General features: G+C 41.3%; 1 protein-coding gene across 3 annotated transcripts in view; it reads left to right on the forward strand.

The window, feature by feature from the left end:
• The window catches only part of AGPAT3 (1-acylglycerol-3-phosphate O-acyltransferase 3), a 94,171-nt gene extending 71,647 nt beyond the window's left edge, over nt 1-22,524 (forward strand). For all 3 annotated transcript variants that reach the window (XM_066621109.1, XM_066621111.1, XM_066621110.1), the window contains exons 3-9: nt 4,271-4,440; nt 4,697-4,858; nt 9,033-9,186; nt 12,245-12,347; nt 16,425-16,500; nt 17,244-17,442; nt 19,226-22,524. In XM_066621109.1, the coding sequence (XP_066477206.1) occupies nt 4,271-4,440; nt 4,697-4,858; nt 9,033-9,186; nt 12,245-12,347; nt 16,425-16,500; nt 17,244-17,442; nt 19,226-19,317 (956 nt within the window). In that variant the 3' untranslated portion in view covers nt 19,318-22,524. The remainder of the gene's footprint in view (nt 1-4,270; nt 4,441-4,696; nt 4,859-9,032; nt 9,187-12,244; nt 12,348-16,424; nt 16,501-17,243; nt 17,443-19,225) is intronic.
• Nucleotides 22,525-27,578: the final 5,054 nt, after the last annotated feature.

Consider the following 27,578-nt stretch of genomic DNA (forward strand, 5'->3'; position numbering starts at 1 on the left):
AATATGTTAAAAAAATCAAAACAATGCATTAAAATATTAATTTTAACATTAAACACTAAAACATAAAAAAATTAAAACAAAGTGAAATCCAACATAAATCATTGAGCCATGGGGGGACGATGACAACGACACACAAATAAGTCTAGGGAAGCAGTCAAGCCACAGCACTACTGCAGAGACCAGAGGGCAAACATCCACCCATCAACCAAATACCAGATGAGGAAGGGAGTAGTTCTTAATTCCCCTGGAAGGTAATTCCATAATTTTGGCACCAGAGAAGGCTTGCCCCCAAGCCACCACCTCTCTCACATGGGATAGTGGCAGCACTTGAAGGTTGGTTGGCAACCTTCAGTCTTGAAAGACTATGGTATAAGCCTACAGTATTCCCAGACTGTCTCCCATCCAAGTACTAACCAGGCCTGACCCTGCTTAGCTTCCAAGATCCGATGAGATTGGGCATGTGCAGAGAGCCCTTTCAAATGACCTAAGAGGGAGGGCTGGAATGTTTTGAAGAAGGTGGTCCCTCAGATAGCCTGAACCCAAATCATGGCTTTAAAGGTCAGTACCAAATACTGTATAAATAATTGCATGATTTCTAATTTATAACAGTGAGAGGGGGAAAAGCTTGGAGAAGGATAGAGGAGATGTGATAATATTTTCTGTACGGCCCAATACTTTTGGAAACTACTAGAACCCTTTCCACATCCTTATACATAACTCTCTGAAAGCATTCTTTGGCAAATGCAATGCTTTTACAATCCAGAATGTGTCTGTGCAACAGTGCTTGAGAGCTTGTGACATTTCCAGGATGTAGCAGATAAATAAACTTGTGTCGCTCTTGTAAGTATACATTGATGGTTTCACAGATACATTTGATAAATTATGCTGAGGAACCATACAGTATAAATGCCTAACTGCTTACAATTGGTAGAGCTGGAAATTCTCTTGGCCCCCTGAGAGCCAGTGTAAGTGGTTGTTGTTGTTGTTATTAACAGTATTTATATACCGCTTTTCAACTAAAAGTTCACAAAGCGGTTTACAGAGAAAAATCAAACAACTAATGGCTCCCTGTCCCAAAAGGACTCACAATCTAAAAAGATGCAAAAAGAACACCAGCAGGTCTAGCCACTAGAACAGACAGTGCTGGGGTGAAGTGGGCCAGTTACTCTCCCCCTGCTAAAAAGAGGAGCACCCACTTGAAAAAGTGCCTCTTGCCCAATTAGCAGGGGTAACAGCCCAGTCCCAACCAACTGTCCAGCACCAGTCTAAAGAACCAGTCTAACAAATCTGGTTTTGTCACTCATCCTGTTCAAACAAATCAGAGCAAGCAAGCACTAATTCATGCAAGCATCCAGCTAAAAGATAAAATCATGTCAGCATTGCTCCCAGAAACTTCTCTGATGTATTTTCAGTTCTTTTTGAATGGAGAACCTTGCTTTCAGTGAAAGTTAGATAATTCCATTTTGAGCTTTGACAATCAGCAGACTAATACAGATAAAATACTTTTAAAATGTGTATATAGAGGGGCCCCGTATCCATGGATCTCATATTCGCGGATTTACTTAGCCTTGGATCGGGTTTGGCTCCCCCCCCCTCCAAAAGTGAAGGGTGCTCTACTCCCCTTGCCTCTGGAGGGTCCTCTGAGCCCAGCGGAGGCTATGGAGCCTGGCAGAGGCCTCCTGTGCTTCCCCGGACCCCCCAATGCCTTATAAGGCATTAAAAACATCACTTCCAGTTTTGCGGAGTTACTGGAAGTGACTTTTTTCACTGTTGGGCTCAGAGGACCCTCCATAGGCGAAGGGAGTTCTGCTCTCCTCCAGCGGGTGGGGGGAGGCATTTTATTAAAATGCAACTAACTTGGTCACCCAGGCACAAAATTCTCTTTTTCTCCCCCTTCATCCCCAAGAGATTTGTTTCTCAAGCTGCCACCCTGATACACAGAAGCTGCTCTGGACTTCCCCTATATACCATCTGCACTGTCTTAAACCAGCCATTGTTGGGTATCTCAGGGCTGTGGAAATCCCCCTAAGGCACTCTGTGATACAGGAAAACTGTGTGAAATCCTCAGTTTCACTTAATTGTGGGGGGATTCCATAACAGAATCCCTGTGGATACAGGGGCACGTCTGTATTTTACATAAGGATACTTAAAGGTTGAACCTATCAGTAGTACACTTAATAGTAGCCAACCTCATTTTTATTAATTTTTTTTGCCAAGTCTTATGCAGCAGCTTGTTATCAATGAGGCATCTTATTGACTTTCCATTTGTCCTACTTTTATACCATGCCACTACTAGAAAAGTGCTGGAAAAATATGTGTGGAGCAAGCATCAAGGTCCTTTTTTGGAAGGAAGGGCTAGCTTTGCCACAGAGATTTAAAAATAAATGAAAATAAAAATTCTTAGATGTCATTATTGGATCTTGAGGAGTCTGGGCAACCAGGATTCTGGGCTTTTTCCAGCTCTGATGAAGTCAGAACTTCAGGCAACAAATATTTCTGTGGATCTCACTCACTGTTCTTTTCATTTCCTCCTCAAGCTATATTGTGTTAGTCAGAACTGTTGACGAGAACAGGGATATGTTCTTGGGGTCTCAAGTCCTTCAGGCTGTGCAACACAGCCACAGGGTTCCCTGCTTACGAAAGTCAGATCCACAGACTTAGGTTTTAGATGTTATTGATGAATATTGGTCTGTCGAATCAGGGTGTTACACTGATGAGGAAAAAGCAAGCAATGCTTTCAGTGGTGTGTTGGACAGAAATTGATTAATACACTCAGCAGTGCTTATAACCGTACATCGAAGAAAGCGTTAATTTGTTTTCCCCCAATGCTTTAAACCAGGGGTGTCCTAACATTTTGGCAGGAGGGCCACATCATCTCTCTGACACTGTGTCGGGGGCCGGGGGGAAAAATAATTAATTAAATTTAAAATTTGAATAAATTTACATAAATGAATATATTAGAGATGGAACTTATACAAATGAATGAAGGTCTTGCAGTAGCTCAAGGCCTATAAAAGGCCTTACAGAAAGCAAGGCCAGTCTTTCCTTCACTGCCACTGCAGCATCACAGATGTGAAACCGCAAGTAGTGGAGGGAGCCCTCATCCCACAGCTCAGGTGAGAGGTTGAACAGTCATCCTCACGCTGAGAGTAGTAGCATTGGGCCAGCATGGACTTCAGCAAGTCTCTGGAGGGCCAGAGGCTCATTGGAGACTGGGGGCTCCCCGCGGGCCAGATTGGGAGCCTCTGAGGGCCGCAAGTGGCCCCTGGGCCAGGGTTTGGGCACCCCTGCTTTAAACCATGCTCTTCTATGAATAATAATAATTTGCTTTCAAGTGAGAGACATTCTGTTGCAGTAAAAAGCTGTTCGAAGCTGAATTATGTTTGGGGGCTCAGGGCTGATATATGGAGGCCTGCTCTGCTGATTCTACCCCCCTCCCTGGCCTGATCTTTCTATCCTCCCTACTTAGAAACCCCCCTCCCCACTTCTATCCACCCTCCACCATCCAGCATGATTCTTACTTCTGCTGGTGGCCGCTCCACTGAATGCAGGTGGGGTGGCACAGACCTCCCTACCGACACTGCCTACTCTCCAGGTGTTGCAGACATGCTTTAAGGCACATTTGCGACACCTCAGCCAGTGCAGGGACTTCTGCACTGGTAGAAGGGAACCATTGGATTGTGCTGTGGCAATGGGATCATGCACTCCCTTCAGATTATGAAAGGAAGTTTCAGAAACTGGATTAAACGGGAACCCTGATTAGCTCTAAATGCAAGATTACTTTGTTGCTAACATAATGGTTAGCTGTGGTTAACCCTGGCAAGTAAAATTTTTACTCTGGAATAGCGGAAGGGACCACTTCCTTCCATGTGCTGCTTTCAGTTGTTTAATTATGGTTAAACAATTATAAATATAGGTCTCTGTCTCATCCAAAACACTGAAATTCAGATAAGACATTAGTTATATTTTAAGAACTTTTGAAAATAAATACCTTTTATATTATTTGTAATAGGTACCTTGTCTGGCATCTGAAAGTTTGACTAATCCGTATTAACATTTTTCTGCAAGCCTGAAGTCCAGAAACTTTGCTACCTTGTAAAGTGAAGCTTGAATTTTCAGTATTGGAATGAAATACTGCACAAAGCTGCACAGTTGACAGCAGCAGCAACAGTAGCTTAAAAGGAGACCAAGGTGGAAAAAAGCTCTATTTGGTGATAGTGTCCATCCTGTGGTAGCCTAACACTTAATCCAATTTATTCCTGTGATCTAGAGCTGGTGATGTTGCTGGAATGGTGGTCGGGCACAGAATGCACTTTATTCTCAGACCAGGCCACAGTGGATAAGTTTGGAAAAGAGCATGTCATCATCATACTGAACCACAACTTTGAGATAGATTTTCTATGTGGCTGGACCATGACAGAACGCTTTGGTGTATTGGGGGTAAGTGGTTGTTGCTCTAAAGTTAAGACCTTGGTAAATCACAAACTTTTTTCTTTTTTGTTGTTGGCTTTTTACTTGGAGAGGGTTTGATTGTGTATGGATTGTGCTGGGTAACCTTCCTTTCTGCAAATAACAAAAGTAGAATTACTAGTGTTCAAAAAAACTCATCAGGCCCCTTCAGAACACTTTTGAAATCACTTGTGAATGATACATTGCAGATAAACAAATGGATGTGATTTTGTGCTGTCTCTTTCAGAGTTCAAAAGTTCTTGCTAAGAAAGAACTACTATGTGTGCCCCTAATTGGCTGGACGTGGTACTTCCTGGAGATTGTTTTCTGCAAAAGGAAGTGGGAAGAAGACAGAGACACTGTTATTGCAGGGCTAAAACAATTGGCTGACTACCCAGAATATATGTGGGTAAGTGAACATTCTTTCTGCACTTAGCATTTAGCATTCTTTCTGCACTTTGAATACAAAAGGTTAGGCCATCATTTCATCTGGTACGTTCGTTGTCATACTTGGTTATTTGAATCCAAATTAGGCTCATCTCTAATGTAGTATATAGTCTCTACCCTTCCACACACACCCCAGATACTATGATAGATAGGTATATAACCATTATTAGCTTATCCTTTGTTCTTGGGGCTTGTCTAATGAGAGAGAATCAACTTTTTTAGCCTGCAGAACACAGAGCTGACCTTGCAATGTCACTCTATTGTGCTATTTTACAAAAGAAGTATATAGGCATAATAAGATGTAATATACAAATAGCCATATGAGTATCTCTTTTGCTCCTGTCAGGAAGCCAACACATATATCAGCAGCTCCCTGGAAAAGTGAAACACAGATGTAACAGTTCCTGCATAATACTGAGCTAGAGGGGTGAATAGCCACACTCAGTATAAAGGCAGCTGTATGTGTTCTTGTTACTTGGAAAAGTAATATAAAGAGTCTGAATATTCATCCATCTAGCTCAGTGCTGTCTACAGTGACTGACACTAGCTCTAAAGGGGTTCAGACAGGGGTCTTTCCCATTCCTCTCTGGGGATGCCAGGGTTTGAACCAGGGATCTTGTGCAAAGCATGCACTCTGAGCTACAGCTCCCCTCCAGCCCTAAAACTGAAATGACCCTAAAGATGATGCTTTGGAATGAGGCTGTGTTCTCATACTAAATGATATTCTGGGACTCAATTTGAAACCCATGCCCATGGTTGAATGTACCATAAGTTTCAGAAATTGGTAAATTTAGAAATTGATCAGAAGGCAGGCAGTAGTGATGTGAACCTACAGTTCTGATCAGGAGGCTGGGATGGCAGGCTAGGAATCGATAACTTTGACAGAATACAATAGAGGTGGATGCAAGGCTAAGGCTAGTGCATGCTCTGGTGCTGGTCAGTAGCCTCCTGAGGGATAACGTGCTTCAGGGGAGAGTATGGCCTCAGCCCCACATTCCTGAAAGTTATCTTATAAGGTGCTCTGATTCTGTGGTATGTGCTGTGCTGGTAAGTCTCTTGCTGTACTATTTACCAGCTCTGGGTGTGGTATGGTCATCAGGGTAAGGTGCCAGGAGCTGAGGGAGTTAATGGGCAGGAGAACATTTGTAGGGACACATTCTCAGAGATGGGCAGTAGAAATAGCATGGTCTCTGCTAACTCTTCCACCTCACAATCTGTGGCAGTCTCTGTAGGAGAATATTATCTAGTCACTGTTTTCTGAGATAATCTAAAAATCCAGTCTCCGAGCTCTTGGGATCCCGCATCCCTTCCCCTCATGCAGAGGCTTCTGAATTCTGGCTCCAATTCTCATGTAGAGACAAAAAAAATTTGGAAATTTTGAAGCTTGGAAAAAGACCCAGTTTTTTTTTTTCTCCAGTTTTAGGGGTGTTTTTTTTGAAAAAAGAAAAAAAAAACAAATTTTTGGAAAAATTGAAAAAAGTTACATTAGCACTTTTTTTTTCTTTTCCAGATTGAAAGTCATTCTCTTACTTTAGGAACATAAAATATGACTATAGACCATTTGACTTGGCATAAAATTATCACAACTAGCATATTAAAAATATATTGTATCCAAACAATTATTACAAACAGAATTTACTTTTTAAAATAATATTTATTTGTAATTGTAACAAATAGAGCAACAATCTCCTGAACTGTTTACTAGTTTATGTGGAACAGACAAAAACCTCCACAAAACAATTTTTCAAAATCCAGAAGTAACAATTATTCATATTCCCTCTCCACACTATTAAATAAAAATTTAAAAAAAAACCATTCTCATAAAAAGAATTGAAGAGGGGGGAAGTGTATAGAAGTTAGTGACTAAGTTTCAGTGAATGGGCATGAAATTTAATTGGAATCATTTTCTGAGCTGTAATTATCAGTAACCGTTTCAGTCTCTGCTTCTGCAGCTACTCCGTTGTGTCTGTCATTATCACAGTTATTATGGACTTCTAAAAACTAAAGGTTTGCCCAGATTGAAACAAGCTTCTCTATCCTTTCACATGTCAGTTTATTTCTTGATTTAGTGTGAGTGTTTCCAAACGTAGACCAGATTCTTTCACATGCTGCAGAAGATGAAGGAATTTGGTGAGAAGCAAGAGGAGTCAGAGGCTGTGTTGTGCAAAGACCTTGCCACCATGTTGCAGGAGGAATATGTCTGGCAGAATCCCAGATTGCATTCCTGGACCAAATCCCTGAAGATGTTCTGTATTCTGCAACATTTGAAAGTACCTCCCCAACATCAAGTCCTAAATGTGATGCTTGTTTTGCAATCCAGTCAAATGCAGTAACAGTGCTATCATCACTTCTGTTTCCACCTTTGAATCTTGGATCCTGCAGATTTGCAGCAGCATGAATTGGATGGCAACAAAATTCTTCCCTTTTTTAAATATAATCTTTCACTTTACTTTCTTCTATAGTTGTAAGTGGAGATATACTGAGAATTTCAAAAACAGTTGCTTTTATCTTGGTTATTAGATGAGGAATTTATGGCAGAAGTGCACTATCAGATTCAGATGCAGTGATTGCTGCAGCAATTGGTTTTAGAATCTTCAGGGAATTTTGTAGCTGAACCCAGAAGACATCCTGATCAAGAACAGTGTTTCTTACACTCCTGAATATTTTAAGATCTTCAACTATTACTGTTTCTTGAGGAGCTTCTTTGTTTTTTAGTAAACTGTCAAAGGAGATCACCACTCCAGCCCACTGAGTTTTACTACAGAGCTTCAGTGTCACTATTTTATTCTTTGCTATTTTTTCTACTTGCTTCTTCTTGAAAACTGCAGCTACAACATGCAAAACTCCTACAAAACTGCAGCTCTTTCTACCAAAGAGACATTTGAAAAATAATGTGAGGATAATTATTGATATGTTAGAATATTTTGAAGCACATCCAGGAAAAAAAGATGGGTCTAGACGCACAGAAAGCATTCAGTAGTGTGGACTGGGGTTTTATGATACAACAATTAATGGAAAATGAGATTTGGAGGAAATTTTACAAAAGTCATCCGAGGAATCTATTCTACACAAAAGGCAAAAATAAGAATAAACGGAGAATTTACAAAGGAAATAACGATCCAACAAGGAACCCAACAAGGATGTCCGCTTTCACCATTGCTCTTTATCCTTACACTGGAAATATTAAATAATGTAATAAGAGCAGATGACAGAATTAAAGGAGTAAAAATACAGAATGAAATCTTTAAATTGCAAGCATATGCAGATGATTTGGTATTTATATTGGAAAACCCAAGTAATTCTTTGAAATTTTTACTGGAAGATTTAAATAATTATGGAAAAGTAGCTGGATTAAAGATTAATTATCAAAAGACTAAACTATTAGTGAAAAATATAAGAGAGAAGGAGAAACAACAACTACAAGAGTATGGTTTACAAATAACTTCTAAATCAAATATTTCGGTATAATTTTAACTAAAAAATCCAGCACCCTGATGGAAGATAATTATTTGAAACTGTTAAAAGAAATAAAAAAAGACCTAGAAAAATGGAGCAAGTTGAAATTTTTCTTCTCTTCTAACTCTTACCTTTTTTAATTAAGTATATACTTTTAGGTCCTTTTTGTTGCTCTGTATTTTCTTCCAATGCTTTGAGGCCTAGTGAAGAGGACAGAACAGAACGAAACATACCCACCCACATGCAAAAACAAAACGGAAGCATTTTTCTTCTCTTGTAACAATGGCAGCACCTCCTAAAGGAAGAAATGCATCTTGTTCTTGCATTGGAGAGTTCAGTTTGTAACCTAGGACTTGCTTGTCCTCAGTGAACAGAAATTAGAATAATCTGATACCATACATATATCTTAGAAATGGTTTGGAAAATATTTGAACACCTTGTCTTAAAATATTTTATTCATCATGTTAAAATAAAACATTCCATAATCAACTTTTTCTTTTTTCCTTTTTTCAATTTTTCGGAAAAAAACAAAAAAGGCTTCAGGAAAAAAATGGAAAAAAACAGGTTTGTTCCAACTTTTTCCATTTTTTTTCCAGGCCTTCACATCTCATGTACTATGATTTTGTTTTTTAATTTGACCAGTAACACTGGATTTTTTCCCCTCTTCTTCTGTGTTGTAGTTTCTTTTATATTGTGAAGGAACTCGTTTTACAGAGACTAAGCATCGTATCAGCATGGAGGTAGCAGAATCAAAGGGATTGCCTAAACTCAAATATCACCTGTTACCCAGAACCAAAGGTTTCACTACTGCAGTCCAGTGTCTCAGGGGAACAGGTATCTATTTCCTTGACCCTTCTTGCAGTGTTGGTTAATATCATTCTTTGGCGCAGTCATTGCTGTTGGTCACTATCATGAATGCAAAATCGATATTGATTTAGATGATGACATTTAAACAACAACAACAACAACAACAGTATTTATATACCGCTTTTCAACAAAAGTTCACAAAGCGGTTTACAGAGAAAATCAAATATCTAATGGCTCCCTGTCCCAAAAGGGCTCACAATCTAAAAAGATGCAACACCAGCAGACAGCCACTAGAAAAGACACTGCTGGGGTGAGGAGGGCCAGTTACTCTCCCCCTGCTAAATAAAAGAGGAGCACCCACTTGAAAAAGTGCCTCTTAACCAGTTAGCAGGGGTTAAACAGGTTGATTTGATTTTGTAAATGATCTTGATACATTAATTAGTTCGCCTTTGAATTCAGATAAATTAATAATGCTACTTAGCACTTCACAGTTTGAAAGTGGTGTGCAAACATTGTCTAATTAGCGCTCCCAGCATGCATGTGAGGTGTAATTTTGTGTTATGCCACTCAGATGAGGCTGTTAAATAGGACAGGTGACTGGCTAAATAGTATTGATGGGTTATGTGCTTTATTATGTCTTTGAAGCTAGCAGTTGCAAAGCAACAGGACTGTAGATGGGCGGGAGAAGGACCTACAAAGTTGCACAGTCCCCTTCTTCACCTGAAGATGAATCACACCAATCCTCATCCACATTGCCTTCTCTCCCTCCAGACCCACAAAGATGTTGTGTAACCCTATTTTGAAGTGCCCAGTGTTTGGGATTCCTGGGCTTCCCTTGAGAATTTGAAATCAAAACTATTTCCAGTGGACACAACTCAGAGACAGAAAACCACTGATTTGAATTCAGCTGAAATTCATAGGAGTCAGAGTCCCACTTAAATGCCTCTGTAATCACCAGTACTTAAGTGCGTGCTCCTTTCCCAGGATTGTATATGGGTTATGAAAGTCATAGGAATTCAGGAAAGAGTGTAGATGGAACTGGGTAGGTGGCCTTTGGCAAGCCAGTATCTATGATTCAGTTTCCTTTCTGCAAGATGGAAATTATATTATTCAAATCTCTAACTAGATTGTGAAGCAGAAAAGTGATTACATAGTATATCAATCACTAAATGCTAAATATTTGATTTGATTTGATTAATTTGATTTGATTAAATAACTTAGCATTTTAAATGCTAAGTTATTTGATTTTTCTCTGTAAACCACTTTGTGAACTTTTGGTTGAAAAGCGGTATATAAATACTGTTAATAATAATAATAATAATAATAATTAATAATATTCTAATCTACGGGTAAAGTAATTGCCCTTTGTCTTCCCTATGAATGACATATCAAGACCTGTCATCTGCATATTTAATTTTTTGCATCACATTATTTTGCACTGATTGGCTTCAGCATGGCTAGAATTTACACAAATTGTGGCTTGATGCTATGATTCAGCTCAGACGTAAAGGCAAACAGTGGTTTGTTGTTACAGGAATGAGACTTGGATTTGTTAGTTCTCTCATCCCTTTTGCTTCTCCCTCTTCTAGTCTGATTTTTTCCCCTGTGACTTTCAGTGTTGTTGCAAACCATAGTTTTCTGTTACTTTCCAACAAGTTAAACTATGTTTAGCATAAACCATAGTTTGCCCAGTTTGGATGTAACAGCCTGTTACAATTTGCTGTAAAATTCAAAGTCAGGGAAGGCAAGTGAGGAAGGTGTGTGTGGGCACAATCCTAACCTGGTCTACTCAGAAGTAAGTCCTGGAGGGAGTGGGCAGGACGTCTGGTCTAGAGGGTAGAGCCTCCGTTTGCCTGAAGATAACATCTGAAGGTCGCCAGTTCGAGGCCACCGGCACCGTGAATGGCGAGACCTTGAAGCAGCTGTTATGCCGAGTTATTCCACCTGCTCTTTGGCCGCTGTCAGCTTGTGTGGGAGGAAAATGGAGGCCAGAATGTGATACCAGATCATAAAAGATCCATCTGAAATGTTGTGGTTCTTGAAAGACAGAACCTTCAATTGTAAAAATCCCAATTGGGGTTTAGTATAGCCTGCCTATGTAAACCGCCTTGAATTAAAGTCTGAGGAGAAATCTGACGACCAAGAAAGGCGGTATATAAATACCATTATTATTATTATTATTATTATTATTATTATTATTATTTTGTTCAATGGAGCTTACTTTCAGGAAAGTGTGGTTAGGATTGCAGCCTGCGTGCGTGCGTGCGTGCGTGCGTGCGTGTGTGTGCGTGTGTGTGTGAGAACTTGAGCCGAACAATAATTTGGCATTGTATACAAACCAGTTCTAAAAGTTTTTGTACTGCAATGATTGTAGTGGATTCTGTTCCAGTCTGTGTTATTAGATCTGCAATGTAATTACTTTGAGTGTATGTTGTCTGGTCTGGGAAGTAGTATGCTTGGAGAACTATGTGAATTGGTTCCTGGTGCTTTCAGTCTCGCCCCACATTTGCCACCTGTGTTTATATGGTTTATACGTAGCACAAACCTAACTTGTGTTCGAACAGGCAGACCAGCATGTCTGTGCTATATCCAGTGCAAGTTTAAGGCAGCCAGAGGCTCGCCCCCCCAAGCAAGGGGAAACTTCTCCCCTTACCCCAGGCCGGGGGTGGGGGTACTGGGATCTGCACCACCGAAATCCTGGGCTGCCCATGAATGGAGCTAGGATCCAGCATAACTGCCAGGTCCTGCTCCCCGCCTACCTGCCCCTGGGAACGTCTACTGCCCACCCACCCTCCCCCTGTCCCGGAATGCCTCCCTTCGGCCTCCTCCTTGCTCTCCCCACGCTTCTTCCAGATCCCCGTGCTGGCCAAGCTTGGTCAGCGCAAACTCACCCTCCCCGGGGCCCACTGAAATGCAGTTGCAGCAGCACAAAAATGCTTTATGGCACTTTTGTGCCAATGTTGGGCCAGTGCAAGTGACTTGCAGTTGCCCAACTGCACTTTAAGATCACACCCTTAATATCATAATTAGTGTTGAATCCTAGCAATTTGAAGACTGAAATAACTTGTCTTCTTGCTTGCCACAGTTTCAGCAGTGTATGATGTAACATTAAACTTCAGAGGAAACAAGAATCCATCCTTATTAGGAATCCTTTATGGGAAGAAATATGAAGCAGATATGTGCGTCAGGTGAGCATGTATACATAACACATTTTGGAAAATTATCATTGTGTGCTCATGTGGTGATGAAGCAGCCATGATTCTCTAGATTCTTTTTTTCATGTATTTAAGTAGCAAAATGGATTTGCTTCATTTTTGTGCTTCTGTAACAGCCTACACTGTAGTCATAATAATCTCCATCATCACTTAGAGTACATGAACCAGAACAGTACAGAACCAGTAACACCAGAACCAGGGGACATCCACTAAAATTGAGTGTTGGGAGAGTTAGAACAAGAGAAAATATTTCTTTACACAGCATGTGGTTGGTCTGTGGAACTCCTTGCCACAGCATGTGGTGACGGCATCTGGCCTGGACACCTTTAAAAAGGGATTGGACAAGTTTCCAATGGAAAAATCCATTACAGGGTACAAGCCATGATGTGTATGCGCAACCTCCTGATTTTAGAAATGGGCTATGTCAGAAGGCCAGATGCAAGGAAGGGCACCAGGATGAGGTCTCTTGTTATCTGGTGTGCTCCCTGGGGCATTTGGTGGGCCGCTGTGAGATACAGGAAGCTGGACTAGATGGGCCTATGGCCTGATCCAGTGGGGCTGTTCTTATGTTCTTATGTTATGTTCTTATGAACAGTGCCATTTAAATGTGTGAAACTCCTGTTCAAGATTTGATTGCCTGTAGACTTTGTTTGACTGTTGCTTTAAAAAAAAAAAAAGGTTTATTTCATTTTCATTTTATACCATCAAAGGTATAAAGCAAATGTTTGGATGTTCTTTTGCATAATAGGCTTCAGATTAAAGTGTTCACTGCATCAATTCAAATGTTCTGGCTGCGGGTACCCTCTAGTGGCAGATCCATTGCAGTGATGAGACAGTACAGGATTTTCCTTGATAATTCTGTTAAGCAGTGTCCGAGAGCTCAGAGGAGCTAACTAGGCATTGATGCTACCTAATAAGATGGATACTCCGCAGTTTGGGGCAAATGTGAATAACTTACAGACTTTTGGATTTGTGTGAGTTCTGTGTAGATATTTTCACAAGCAAAGTATTAATTTATGTATCTTCTAAATTTTCAGTGTGGAACACATTCCACACGTTCAGTGTGGAACACATTTCTAACCACTAGAGGCTCATATTCTAATTTGTACAGCCTCTGGAACCTTATAGAATTCTTTTGGAACCTTGCCTAATGAACCTTATAGAATTCTTTGAAAAGGTCAACAGGCATGTGGATGTGGGAGAACCCGTGGACATTATATATCTGGACTTTCAGAAGGCGTTTGACACGGTCCCTCACCAAAGGCTACTGAAAAAACTCCACAGTCAGGGAATTAGAGGACAGGTCCTCTCATGGATTGAGAACTGGTTGGAGGCCAGGAAGCAGAGAGTGGGTGTCAACGGGCAATTTTCACAATGGAGAGAGGTGAAAAGCAGTGTGCCCCAAGGATCTGTCCTGGGACCGGTGCTTTTCAACCTCTTCATAAATGACCTGGAGACAGGGTTGAGCAGTGAAGTGGCTAAGTTTGCAGACGACACCAAACTTTTCCGAGTGGTGAAGACCAGAAGTGATTGTGAGGAGCTCCAGAAGGATCTCTCCAGACTGGCAGAATGGGCAGCAAAATGGCAGATGCGCTTCAATGTCAGTAAGTGTAAAGTCATGCACATTGGGGCAAAAAACCAAAACTTTAGATATAGGCTGATGGGTTCTGAGCTGTCTGTGACAGATCAGGAGAGAGATCTTGAGGTGGTGGTGGACAGGTCGATGAAAGTGTCGACCCAATGTGCGGCGGCAGTGAAGAAGGCCAATTCTATGCTTGGGATCATTAGGAAGGGTATTGAGAACAAAACGGCTAGCATTATAATGCCGTTGTACAAATCTATGATAAGGCCACACCTGGAGTATTGTGTCCAGTTCTGCTTGCCGCATCTCAAAAAAGACATAGTGGAAATGGAAAAGGTGCAAAAGAGAGCGACTAAGATGATTACGGGGCTGGGGCACCTTCCTTATGAGGAAAGGCTACAGCGTTTGGGCCTCTTGAGCCTAGAAAAGAGACGCCTGAGGGGGGACATGATTGAGACGTACAAAATTATGCAGGGGATGGACAGAGTGGATAGGGAGATGCTCTTTACACTCTCACATAATACCAGAACCAGGGGACATCCACTAAAATTGAGTGTTGGGCGGGTTAGGACAGACAAAATAAAATATTTCTTTACTCAGCGTGTGGTCGGTCTGTGGAACTCCTTGCCACAGGATGTGGTGCTGGCGTCTGGCCTAGATGCCTTTAAAAGGAGATTGGACAAGTTTCTGGAGGAAAAATCCATTATGGGGTACAAGCCATGATGTGTATGCGCAACCTCCTGATTTTAGGAATGGGTTATGTCAGAATGCCAGATGCAAGGAAGGGCACCAGGATGAGGTCTCTTGTTATCTGGTGTGCTCCCTGGGGCATTTGGTGGGCCGCTGTGAGATACAGGAAGCTGGACTAGATGGGCCTATGGCCTGATCCAGTGGGGCTGTTCTTATGTTCTTATGGAAAGATGCTACATCATTGTAAATCAACAAGCTTTTTGTAGGGTTGATGGAGCAAATTGCATCTTAGAGAGGTTCTTTGTGCAACTTGGGAGTGGAGTAGTTCCCTGTCATTCTGTGGAAAAATTTGCAGTGCAAAATCCAGTGAAATAAATGTGAGATGGATATCTCATGGACACAATAAATGCTTCATCTCCCTCAGTTGGTTAGGCTCTTTCTGGCAAAGTTGCTCTATAGAGCTTGCACAGATCATGGTTTGGAGGCATATGATGCAGTCACCTTGCTGAGGCATGCCAGGGGGAGGGAGTGGGGCTGTAGGGAGGTGGGACTGGTAGAGCTTTGCTCCACTGGTTCCTGAGCCTCCATCTTGGACTGCCCGCCCAACACGGAGGCTCTTAATTCTACACCAACCCTTGGGTCACCGTAGAATCAAGTAGTCTCATTGCAGGGCTACTTGCCTTACCTGGGGTAAGGGGACAAAAGTCCCTTTCTCCTGAGGAGCTGCCGGTGCTGCCCACTGAGCATGCAGGATGCAGCGGCAGCCCTGGGCACTGGGCGGCTCAGGTTTGGGCTGTCAATCAATACAAGGGACTGTGAGTGCCTCTGTGTGATGAGGAAAGCCCTTTGTGACTGATGACTCCAAGGCATGGATGATGGATTGTTTTGGTATCAGGGAATAAAGTGCGGGGGGGGGGGGTTGATGGGGAAGAAGGAGAGGTGAAATCTTTACTAACTGCCTGGAGCTCTATCACAGTTGCATCACTGCTAAGTACTAAATGAGAAGTACTAAGTACTAAGTACTAAATGAGAAGTTGCAGGTTCCTTCCACATCCTCAATATATTGGACCCGACCATGATTATTCAGGAGTGTGGAAAGGCATTTTGCACATGCTCAAATATACCCTTTACATGTGATAAGGCACTGAAAATAGATTCTAATCTCAAGCACTGCCCCATATCAGTGTTTCTCAAAGCTGCTCCGACACTTTCTGTGGAAGTACCAACAGAAGTAAATGGTGATGACATCATCACCAGTTACTTCCAGGTTTGGAGACCATGATGGGACTTCCAACTGCAATAAGAGGCTCAGAGTAGATGGGGCATGAAATCCACCCACCGGAGCTCTACCCGCCAGACTGAGCCTTCTACTGCCATTGGAAGCTCCTGTTGCTGTCTCACTGCCAGATAGCAGGTGCTGCACATACCACCCAACGCTGCCCGGCATACCACCAGTTGAGAACCGCTGATGGTTCAGTTGGAGGCAGAGTGACTGTAAACAAATACTGTATTTCAAAAGTGTACTGAAGCAGGTTACACAGTTGTGCCTTCCCCACTTGTTTATAGAAAACATAATATAGTACACAAGGTAAGTGATCCGGGAAAGGAAAGTTACAGACAAGATGACTGAATTAGGACACTTATACTCACTCTGATCTTATTGGCACTGTTTGCTATTTCCTGCTGTATCCCATATAGCAGGGGTAATGTACATGTTGTGATCATCCAGTTTCTCATTCTAATAAAAGATCTTTATTGAAACTTTCTAAACAAACTAGGAGGTTTCCTCTTGAAGATATCCCTCTGGATGAAAAAGAAGCAGCAAACTGGCTTCATAAACTTTACCAGGAAAAGGTAAATAGCTTGTCTGCCTTTAGGATCTTATAGAATAAGAAACTAAGAGCATGAATTATCAAGAGAAAAAGTAAGTCACCTCTCTCTAAGGATGCAGTGAAGTGGCACAAAAAGTCTTTGATCAAGATCTCTCACTTGTTTTTTCAAGTAATCATCAGCTGCCAGGAGGCAGGAAAAAATCAGGTTGGGATTGAGGTGGTAGGGTTATACCATCTGTATGATATCCTTTGTGTGGCAAAGAGCAAGGTTTTGGGGGGCAATGTGGGGAGGAATTATATGGCATGGAGAAACAGAGATACCTCTTAGGTAGTGGGGTTCTAATCCAATCTCCCATTACCTTCTATGACTATTAACTTTTAAACTGGAAGATTGTGATTGTGGATCTCCTTCATCACATCTACTTTTGACCCTTAAAGTATGGCAAGTATGATATTCGTTTTCCTACTTAGGCCAGATTTTTTCTGTATCTGTTTTTTTAAAAAAATTGGATTTGATTAAAATACTCTAAAAACATTTCCCTCCCCCTTTCTTTGAGTGACTGATTGTTAGTTATTAGGATAAGCTTTAATAAATGGTTGTAATCTATCAGAAAATTCAAATTCTACCTACAGCAGCTAGTAGTATTTGATTACAGAGGCAGGCCTTAATGATAGTATTTAAAGTGATGGGCTTTGGAGATTTGGCAGTAAGTTCATATCTTTCTAAATTAGGAAGCATGTTATTTCTTTCTTTCTCTTCCCAAGGATGCTTTGCAAGAGAAGTATAATCAAGAAGGTGTATTTCCTGGGCAGCAAATCAAACCTCCCAGAAGACCATGGACTCTCCTAAACTTTCTCTTCTGGGTCACAATTCTCCTGTCTCCCCTTTTCAAATTTGGTTTTGGAATTTTTGCAAGTGGATCACCTCTTCTGATTGTACCATTTCTTACCATTGTTGGAGCAGGTAAAGACACAGAAGAAGACAATTTTTCATCTTACTTAGGAGTATTCTAGGGAAGAGAGTTTTTTAAAATCATGGCATGCATTCACTATCCTTAATCCCCCCTCAAGTTCTAAACTACTAGAAACTTATGCTCGAATAGCTGGCTTGCCCCAGTTCTCGCCTCTCGTTTTCTCAAATGGGGCCCTGAACATTTCCTAGATCCTGGATGTCACAGAGAAAAGATCTTTGTCAGGCGGTTTTGGTTTTAAAATTAGTATTTCTCTTTTAACTTAGAAAGTAATAGACCTCTGCGTAGTTGGAAAACTCTCTAGTATGCAGAAACCATTGCCTTATTGTCTGGTTTGGTTTTAGAGGAAAAAAATAGGACCTGTAGGCTGTGTAGCACCAGCTCCTAAGAGGAGTGCTTCAGTTCAGAGCTCCCACCAGCCTGGAACAGAAACCATGTAGCAGACAGTGTACAGGCCTCATGGCAGGGGATGGAGTTTTAGTGGAGGGAACATGGACATTTTATTGCTACATTGTGTGATTAAGGACACAATCCTAAATGCACCCTGGGCCAGCACAAGTCCCTTGCGCCAGCCTAGGAAGATTGCAAACGTACCATAAAGCACTTTTGTGTGTCAACTGGGCCAGTGCAGGGACGCACACCAGCCCATGGAGGCTGCATCCAGCCTCCGCAGAGAGGTAAGGCTGCGTCAGCCAACACAGGAGTCTGGGGAGGGTGGGCAGGAGGCATTCCTGGGAGGATGGGCAGAGGGTGTTCCATGGGGCGGGTGCGTGGGGAACGGGAGGCAGGGCTGGGACCCGGCAGTTATGCCAGATCCCAACAGCATTCCCCAAGCAGCGCGGAGCGGCTCCAAGCCGCTCCATTCTCCTCTGACTTACATAATCTTCTGAAGTAGCGCAGGTCCAAGGAAACCCAGTGGGGCTGTGGTGGCTTATCCAGGGGTAAGGGGAAAAGTTTCCCATTGCCTCCGGCTGAACCGATTCTGGTCCCAGTCTTGCGCTGGTGTGCTCCTTGGGGCATTTGGTGGGCCGCTGTGAGATACAGGAAGCTGGACTAGATGGGCCTATGGCCTGATCCAGTGGGGCTGTTCTTATGTTCTTAGGTCTCCTGGCCTGTCTGTTCCAGCGCAAGATAGGATTGTGCTGTACAGGGGATTAAGGTGTTCTCTTTCCTTTCTCATAAAACTTCTCTATAGAGTGGAGGCAGGGAAGTGTCTTCATCTTATCATCACACAAGCCCCCCTCCAAGCTTAGTCCTTGAAAGTGAGCGGCTAGCAACTAATTTAGACCAATTCCCTCCCTGCCCTGCTTTCTTGATTCCTGTTCTTTTTTCCCTTTAGGTGACGCATCCCCTAATTTTTTTTCTCTGTTCTCTTATCTCTATGCCCTCAACATATTGTAAAGTCCTGAAAGCTCAGAGTCCCCTTTTGGAGGGGGGCAGTCCCCTGAACTGTGGGGATGGGCGTTCGCCCATATTCGCGGTTTCAGCTATCCACAGAGGGGGTGTTTCTGGAACTGAACCCCCGCCGATAAGGGTGTATGCCTATGCATATAGTCTATATACTTCTATATTTCTAGAGAATCCATCATGTATGTAGGAACTTATGCTTTATTTTTGATGGCTCCATTTTACTTACAAACCAATAGGTGCTTGACCACCTGAGTTAACTATTGGTAATTATGATGTTGATTTATACATACACTTTTCTTGCTATACTCCCCATAGCTTACACTGTACCACTAATAGCTAAACTTTCTCTTCACCTCTATTTTACAGCTTCCTTTGGAGTTCGTAGACTGATAGGAGTAACGGAAATAGAAAAAGGCTCCAGCTACGGCAACCAAGAATTCAAGAAAAAGATGAAATAATTTTTCAGGTGCAGTCCTGAACACACAATGAGACTATGGTATCAGATTAACTTCATTGAAAGAAAAACACTTAGAAAACTTATCTTTTTTTCTTATTAACGGATAACTAATACTTGAGCCAAGACTGAAAAAATTGGAATATTCACAAGAAGAGGAAACAATTTACTACTTACCTGCCTAAGGATCATTGTGTTCATAGTTTTTGGAGAAAATCTGGGCTTAAAAAAAACCCCTTTTCTGCTTTGTTGTGAGAGGGGGAAATTCTGAGAGGAGTTACATGCATCTTCAGATAACTGGTGTGTCTTTCAAGAGTGCAACACTTGCTTTGCAGGAGGAGCCGCTGAATGTTTCTTCTTGCTAAAATCAATTTAATATTTTCTTATTTTTAGCATTTTTTTAAAAAAATAATAAGGCTGCATACACTGCAGTGAAACACAGTCTAATTATTTTACGGCTGTTCCTTGGGGGAGGAAGCCACTTGAGAAAGCTACTTTATTCTTGCAGACATGCTGTTCTGGTTTAATATTTATTAACTTTTGCAAGAAGATGGATAATGGAGTTTTGATGGCAGCAGAACCTTCTGAATAAGCACATACTTAAGATCAAACTCTGCTTGAATAAAATCCCAAGCCTTTCTTCTTCTTTCCCCATGTGTGTATACCAGTTTAAATTGGTACATTATCCATTTCCTACTTATTATTATCTTATATTATTCATTTCCTACCTACTTGCTATTTTTAACTGTAAGATTTGGATCTGTGTGACCAAGGCTGCTCAGTCATCTGGTCTTGGAATTTCTTCCAAAGATCAATTTTGCCTAGTGGCAGAAAAGAGCTTAAACCAGCACAGAGGTCTGGAAAATAGTCTGGTTTTTAAAACTATTTTAAAAAGGTAAATACATGAGAGTACAGAGAGGGGAATATTGTACCTCTTGGGCTGCAATCCTAAGCATGTTTTCTTGAAAGTATTTTAACTGAAATCAGGTGACCTTCCTTCCAAGTAAACATGTTAAGGTCCAGGATGTCAGTTGCCTGTTATATTACAATAGAGTCACTTTGGCACTTTTCAAAACATCTTTAATATCTTTAATAAACTTCCGCAGTCAAGTGCATGTAATTAGAGCTGCCAATACGGTTTCTACCATCTTTGACTCCACAAACACTTATAGGAGTTAATGCAGGAACAGCCTGAATGTGATTGCTGCATTCAGTCGCAGTGCATAGAGCATCCTTCCCTATGGAAAGCCATTTGTTTGAAGTAGCCTGCCATGCAGAGAAGGCACCACCACCACAAATCAACTGTATTTAGATTGGTGTGGTGGTGATCCTTCTAGGTGAATAGCTTGCTAAGAGGCAACCTCCCCAAAGAGGCCAACTGTGTGCAACTCTCCTTAATAAAGATTTGATCTTTTGCATATGTTTTTAAAAGGGGGGTGGGGTATCTGTAGGTATGTAGCAGTGGTGCGTTTCTTCCAGTGTGGGGTTAAAGTTTTCCATTTGCTCCGTACCAGGAAAAACAATGAAACTCTGTAAACAGATTTCAAAGCAGTATGAGGCACTACTGCTCCTTATGATGTAATATTAACGCACACTCATTCTTATCTAAAGAGAGTTGATTAATGAATTGTATGAAAATCAGTTTTTCTCATTCGCACATTAGCCAAGGGTAAATGTGTAACATTTTACTTTCAGAATGTAACTGTTGACTCTAAGTTTCCCCCCATCTGCAGGACCTCTTTTAAGAATTTTTGGAATAACTTTGCAGTTTGCCATTTTGAAACTTGGGAAGATTTTTTAATGTGGAAATTAGTTATGTTTGCTTTCTCATGAATGTTTCTAAATGACCATTTACTGAATAAATGACAATAGTTTTTTGAAATTATCTTGTGGGCCATGATCAAAACATCTGATATGCATGCATGGTAGACCGTGGCACACGGGAGAACAGTGCACGCAACTGAAACGTCGCTTGCTGTTCTGCCACATCAGCTCCTGCTGTTGAAGAGTCAAACCATCTTTCTGACTGAACAATGGCTTGTCTCTTCAGCAGGAAGACTTATTGCAGCAAATGCTTTGATTACATACAGTTCTTCCCTGCATGTATATACCAGTACTTTGGATCACAGCCCATAGTTTCCATGTATTTTCCTGCATCTTTCCCCCAGCAGAACACTGTACTGTAAGTACTGGAATAGGCAAGCTAAGCTTCCTAAGAAGAAATAAAATCTACCCTGACTATAAGGGCAGACGACTCTTATTAACTTCATTGGAAGTTGAATATGTGCTTTTTGGGGTGGGGCAGAATCCAGCCACACTTGTACCTTTTCACTCAGTGAAAATTTTCTGCTTCTTGTTTTGTTTTTAAACTAACCAGGAGATTGAAACAGGCAGGCTTACTTGCAGAAAAAATGTACTTGATAAATAACTCCTTCTTGTTGAAAAGGTTGGTTATATATATATTTTTTCCTCCCTTCAACAGATGCTGTATAATTGCTTTCTGAAGATGATGTTGAATATGTTTTAATTGCACTCAATGATGAAAGCAAAGCAGGGCTTGTAAAATAGCAAGCTGTCTGTTACTTCTGTGCAAGGCAAGGTTCTGTGTTAGATGAAGCCAGAAACTTTAGCAGAATTTGCAGGGTGGGTAGTGGTGGCTGTGCAGGAGGAGATTGCAAGGAAGAAAAGAGTGCCTGCATAAATCCCTTTTAAAAAAAAATAAGGTTCCAATCTCCATTTAGTGCAGATAACTCCTGCTTAAAGGTAATGGGAGTAGTGCTTGTACATTATGGGAGGGGGAGAAGCAGATGTTTTTCTTCTGTTTTATTTTCATATCATGACATATTGATCATATTTTGTTTTGAAAACATACTATACATAATTTGTTTGCAATTCTAGAAAGTCATATCAATTTTGAAAACTGAAGTATACAATATTGCACAATATAGTATGACAGCTCATCTTTTTGGCTTGAACTTCAGTTTGTCTCTTCAGATAATTTTTTTTAAAATAAATATGCAGAGTATGTATGAAAGAATCTTATTGGAAATAGCAGTAAGTGTGTCTCAAAAGTAATATCAAGTGGTTTGGATTGCAGCAGTAAGCATAGATTTTATACCTTTCACTATTTTCTTCTGGTTTAATAGAACATAGCTTGTATATTTGACTACCAAGCCCTTTGAGAGCAATAATAAACAAAATATATCATGAACTTTCTCTCTCCTTTTTTTCCACCCACCCCCCATTTTTGTGGTCTTCACTATTCCGTTTTAACCATTGTTCTAGTGTAACAGCACCACTCTTCCCCCCCTACCATTTTCAGTGCTTCATTTGTGTTTTAATCTATTCAGCTTAAAGTCTAAGTTTTAAATAAATATATGGTTTGGGATCCAAAATGGAACTTCAGGGACATCCAAAAGTGTTCTGTGTGTGTGTGCACAAATTGCTTTTGAAGCTCCCTTCCATTAAAAAAAAAAAAAAAGTCTTGCAAAGCATTATGGAATGGTGGTAGTTCTGCTGATAGAAAATATCCCCACTACCTTACTCTTTAGTTGTGCTGATCTTTACATCCAGGCCACTGAACTGCAATCTGTCCAGGGGGTTGAATGCATTTAAGGCCCCCTAAACCCATCACAATATAAGGGTAAGCACTGAAGCCACTATTTTTTGGTTAGTATAAGAGCACTTTCAATGTATGAAGTGATTTTCTTAGATTATTTCCAAAAGATGTATGAACAAAAAGATTTAATCAAAACACCTCAAACAGAGATAAGTCCTAGTTAAGAAGGTATGTTCCTTTCAGATTAAATGGTACAGAAATTGTTTTCAGTTCGTGCAAGTGGGTGTATTTATTGACTGAATAAGCTGGATTGTACTGAAATTGCCCCAAGGGAGAGGAATTGTTTGGAACATATAAAGCATCGGACTTCAGAATGAAATAATTTTACAGCCCGTATTGGTTTTTATTGTTTTTACACTAGATGTAACTCTGAAGGGAGGTATCTAAATCTCTAAATAAAGAAATAACCACTCAAGGTTGGCTTTTGCGTACAGACAGCACTTTATTAATCTGTTAACTATATGTAATATTAATCAAAATGTCTTTTTGCATTCAATATCAAACAAATCCCTTCACCCCCCATAAAGTTATGCACTTATCCTACTGACATCTACATTGACCAGGTAGTTGGTTTTCTACTTCGGAGATGCATTCTCACTCTTGAATTGGATTCTGTTAAGTTGCGACATTGATACTTTTGTCATATCCACAAATATCTTCTGGGCAAGGTCTGATTTTTATAACCTTCTTATAATGCATGTTTCTGGAATCTAGCTTTTTAAAACAGAAATATATAGTACAGCTCTTCATCACAATGTAGGTTACTTTGAAAGAAGACTTGGTTGTGCTAGGGGTTGAAAGTTGTGTTTTGCCATCAAGCTTCCTTCTCACCCTGACCTGTTGAAAGCTACCACCCTCCCTTCAAGAATGTATCTTTTTGGCTGGTAGATATGCTTCTTTTCCTTCTATTCACCCTACCCCTTGGATTTCATACACTGTAATCACTTTTTCTTGGAGGGGGAAGCTATTTTACATCAGAATGCCAGATGCAGGGGAAGGGCACCAGGATGCAGGTCTCTTGTTGTCTTGTGTGCTCCCTGAGGCATCTGTTGGGCCACTGTGAGATACCGGAAGCTGGACTAGATGGGCTGTTGCCCTGATCCAGCAGGGTTCTTCTTATGTTCCTATGTTTTTAAGCTACCTACCCCTCAGTATTGCAGCTAACAGAGACAAAGCAGTGCTCGCAGTAGGGTAGGGAATTTTGTTATTGAATTATATGCATAGAAACACTAATGGTGGGAATTATAGTCCTTAGGCATTGTGCCCATAATATTTTGCTTTCTGTGAGTTTTGTTTTGCATATAGCCCCCCCCCCCCGCTGTCATTTACCATCTCAAAAACTGTGAGCTTTTCCAGATAAATGATGAGTTATACTTAACTGCATGTCTCTCTTCTGCTTGTTCAACTTGGGATTTCGCTTACTCAAGTACTTATTGTATCACCAATATGTGTGTAAGCCTGGTAGACTGATCTCTGTGTTTTGAGAGTGCATTCTAGGCTGCAGTACCAACCTGCCTGGTACTCAGTCATCTGACCCCAATGGCAAGTCTCTGTCAACTTACCCTATGAAGTCCTAGCTTCAGAGCAACTTCATCAAGTAGCTTATGTTGTATGTGGGGCTGCTGTTTTGCTGATTGCTGACCGTTGTCTATTTCAGACTGTATACCTGATTCTGGCTGGCGTGGACCAACAGTCAGCTCAGCTTCTTCCCCCAGCCCTGGAATCCTGACCCCCATCTTTACAGAGGCATGATGAAAGCTGAACAGAGTAAATTTGGATCTCAAAACCACTTAGCAACATTAAAGAGAGAGAAAATGATCTGTGAGTTGCCTCATTTTGAAGTTCTTTTCCTCTGACATATGAAGATATATTTGTAGCTTCAAAGATCTGTGTGACTCAGGGCGCAATCCTAACCCACTTTCCAGCACCAACATAAGGGTAATGCAACTTGGAGGTAAGGGAACAAACATTGCCTTACCTTGAGGAGGCCTCCGTGACTGCCCCCCAACTGCAGGATGTTGCACATGCCCCACTGGCACAGCTATGCCAGTGCTGGAAAGTTGGTTAGGATTGTGCCCTTACATGCTCAAAATTACTTGAGAAATTGATAGTCACCCACTTGAGCATGTGACTGTCACCATGATCCAGAGATCTTCACATTAAATCCTCAATTCCAGCAGAAGTTTCTGGCCATCCCTCTAGAATTTTGCTAAAGCATCTACCTCCTTTTTCTCTTCCCAGTGATGTTCTTGAAGTCTCTGTTGTTAGATCCCATTTATTTCTTTATTTCTCTCTCTGTGTGTCTTTTTTTAAACTTGATCCTACAATTGGTCTTGGCTATTGTTTCCACAGCAGTTACCTTCAGCTGTATTTCTTTACCCTTGAGCTGTCCTCTTTCTGTTTCACTAATCTTTTCACTTGTCATTCTGCCATTTCTCACTGGATGTTTTCCCATCTTCATAAGCTCATTTTCTCCAAGATGGAGTTTCTTGGTTCTCCTTCTCAAGTTTCCTCTATCCCTGCTTATTTTTCATTAAAGTTTAATTTTCTTTATACCCTTTTTCCTCAGGTCCACAACTTTGGCATGATAGATTTTTCTTTTCCCAATATACAGGTATTAGATCTCCTGTCAAATCCTGTCAACATTTGTACAGTTTTGGGGGTTCATATTTGTACCATGAAAATATGGTGAGTAGTCTGCAGTATGTTTGGCACAAGCAACACAGGCAGTGAGAACACCTAGCAAGTTTGGATACAGGGCTTGTTGGCTTGGCTATGGTCTAGAACAGTGTTTCTCAACCAGCAGTATGGGTACCACCAGTGGTACTTGATGTGGTGTCTGGTGGTACTTGTGGGACACCTGAATGCCTGCTGCCCGGCAGCGAGACCAGGAATGTGACACAACAAATCATGGGAAAAGGCTCCAAAGCATGTCCACCCTGAGCCTCTTTGTGGTGTCTGTCGGATTGCATCTGGCATCCCAATCCAGAAGTAACTGGCAATGATGTCATCACCAATAACTTCAGCCGGTACTTCAAATAGGTGGACCATGTAAAGTGGTATGATGGAGGACAAACATTGAGAAACACTGGTCTAGAACAGCAGGGTCCACACTGGAAACCGCTGTATCCTGAAAAAGCCCTCCCCATCCCGAGTGGTGCTTACTATTCTGCCACAGTGCTGTGTTACATTCAAGCTGATCTAGGCACAGGAATGCAGATCGGTAAGCTCCTCTCAAGGCGGGGGGGGGGGGAGGGAGGGAACTTTTTCCAAACCCCAGATCTAGCCCACAGGCTGGGATTTGGAGAGCCCTGGTCTAGAATCAGGTCTGTACTCTTACATGCCTCTCCCATACTGAACTGTTGCTGGCAGTCCAGTTCAGTGGATTAGAGAATATCTCACCATAGCATTTATGGATTGCATATGTACTATAACAACTTCCAGAGGGCTAGTGTCGTCAGTCTGTTACAGCAAAAGTAACAGAGTTTTGTGGACCTTACAGACTAACCAATGTATCAAAACATAAATGTGTGTAGACAAGAGTCACAATGCATGAAGTTTATCTTCAGCTGGTAAGGGGGGTGTACGCAGAGGTATAGATAAAAAACATTGACCAGAGGGGCCAAATGGCTATAAAATGCAAGAGGCACAACCTGGGACAACTCTATGAGAAAGCTTCAGTGGGAGTGGAGTACAATTCACAGCTGCAATGGCTGAGATGGTGCTGAAACAATTAGTGGACATCAATTAGCAACTGTAGTGGGATAAGAAAACATATGTTCACCCTTTCCCCTCCCCACCTGTGTATGTGTAAAGAATAAAATTCTACCAGTGAAAGACCAAACTAGATGTGACTTTAAGCACATCTTTTGGCCCTGCATGTTTGGGTTTTTTTGGTAGACGGTTGCAGGGACCACAATCCAGATCCAGGCCTGTAGAATGCACTAAAGGCTGTACTACCAGATATGTCGGTTTTGAGCTGTGGAATACTTGTTAAATGCTTGCCCCACACCTTGGTTAGTTTCTTCATCTAGTTTCTTGGTTAGTTTCTTCTGGGTTAGTTTGTCTCCTGCTACCATAATATCCTGTTCGTTGGCCAATTATCCTTCTCTTACTTACTTTTTCCAGTTTCCAGTCTTATTGCTGCAGCTACTGTAATTTTTTTCAGTTTTCTGGTTTTTGCTGTTCCTTTTCTTCCTTTTCTAATCAGTTTAAACTTTTACTTTGTAAACTTAAAGCTATTCCTTCTCTTGCACATCCTATTTGCTTCCTTACAATGCTCTGCATTTGTCTTTTTTTTAAACCTAGAATTGCTTCCTTTGTTATCAGTGCCTTTTCGCATTGGCTATACCCTACTTCCAGAACTGTGTCCTGATCTGTGGGCGGCTTTTGCAGCCTTAAAATGAAATGATTAAGACCTCTTTGTTCTTCCATGATTGAGCTTCACCACTTTTCGCTTTACTATTGTCATATTGTTTTAAAGATATATAAAGTTGCAAGTGAGGCCATCTCCAATTTTAGTACTGTACAGTACTTAGCATCTTGAAGCATTTAGAGGATGATAAATTATAAGAACCATTAATTTACTCCTTTGCTATTTTATGGGCAGCGCAATCCTAACTTGCGCTGGAATAGGCCGGCCAGCA

The sequence above is a fragment of the Tiliqua scincoides genome, chromosome 3 (assembly GCF_035046505.1).
Source record: "Tiliqua scincoides isolate rTilSci1 chromosome 3, rTilSci1.hap2, whole genome shotgun sequence".
Lineage (NCBI taxonomy): Eukaryota > Metazoa > Chordata > Lepidosauria > Squamata > Scincidae > Tiliqua > Tiliqua scincoides.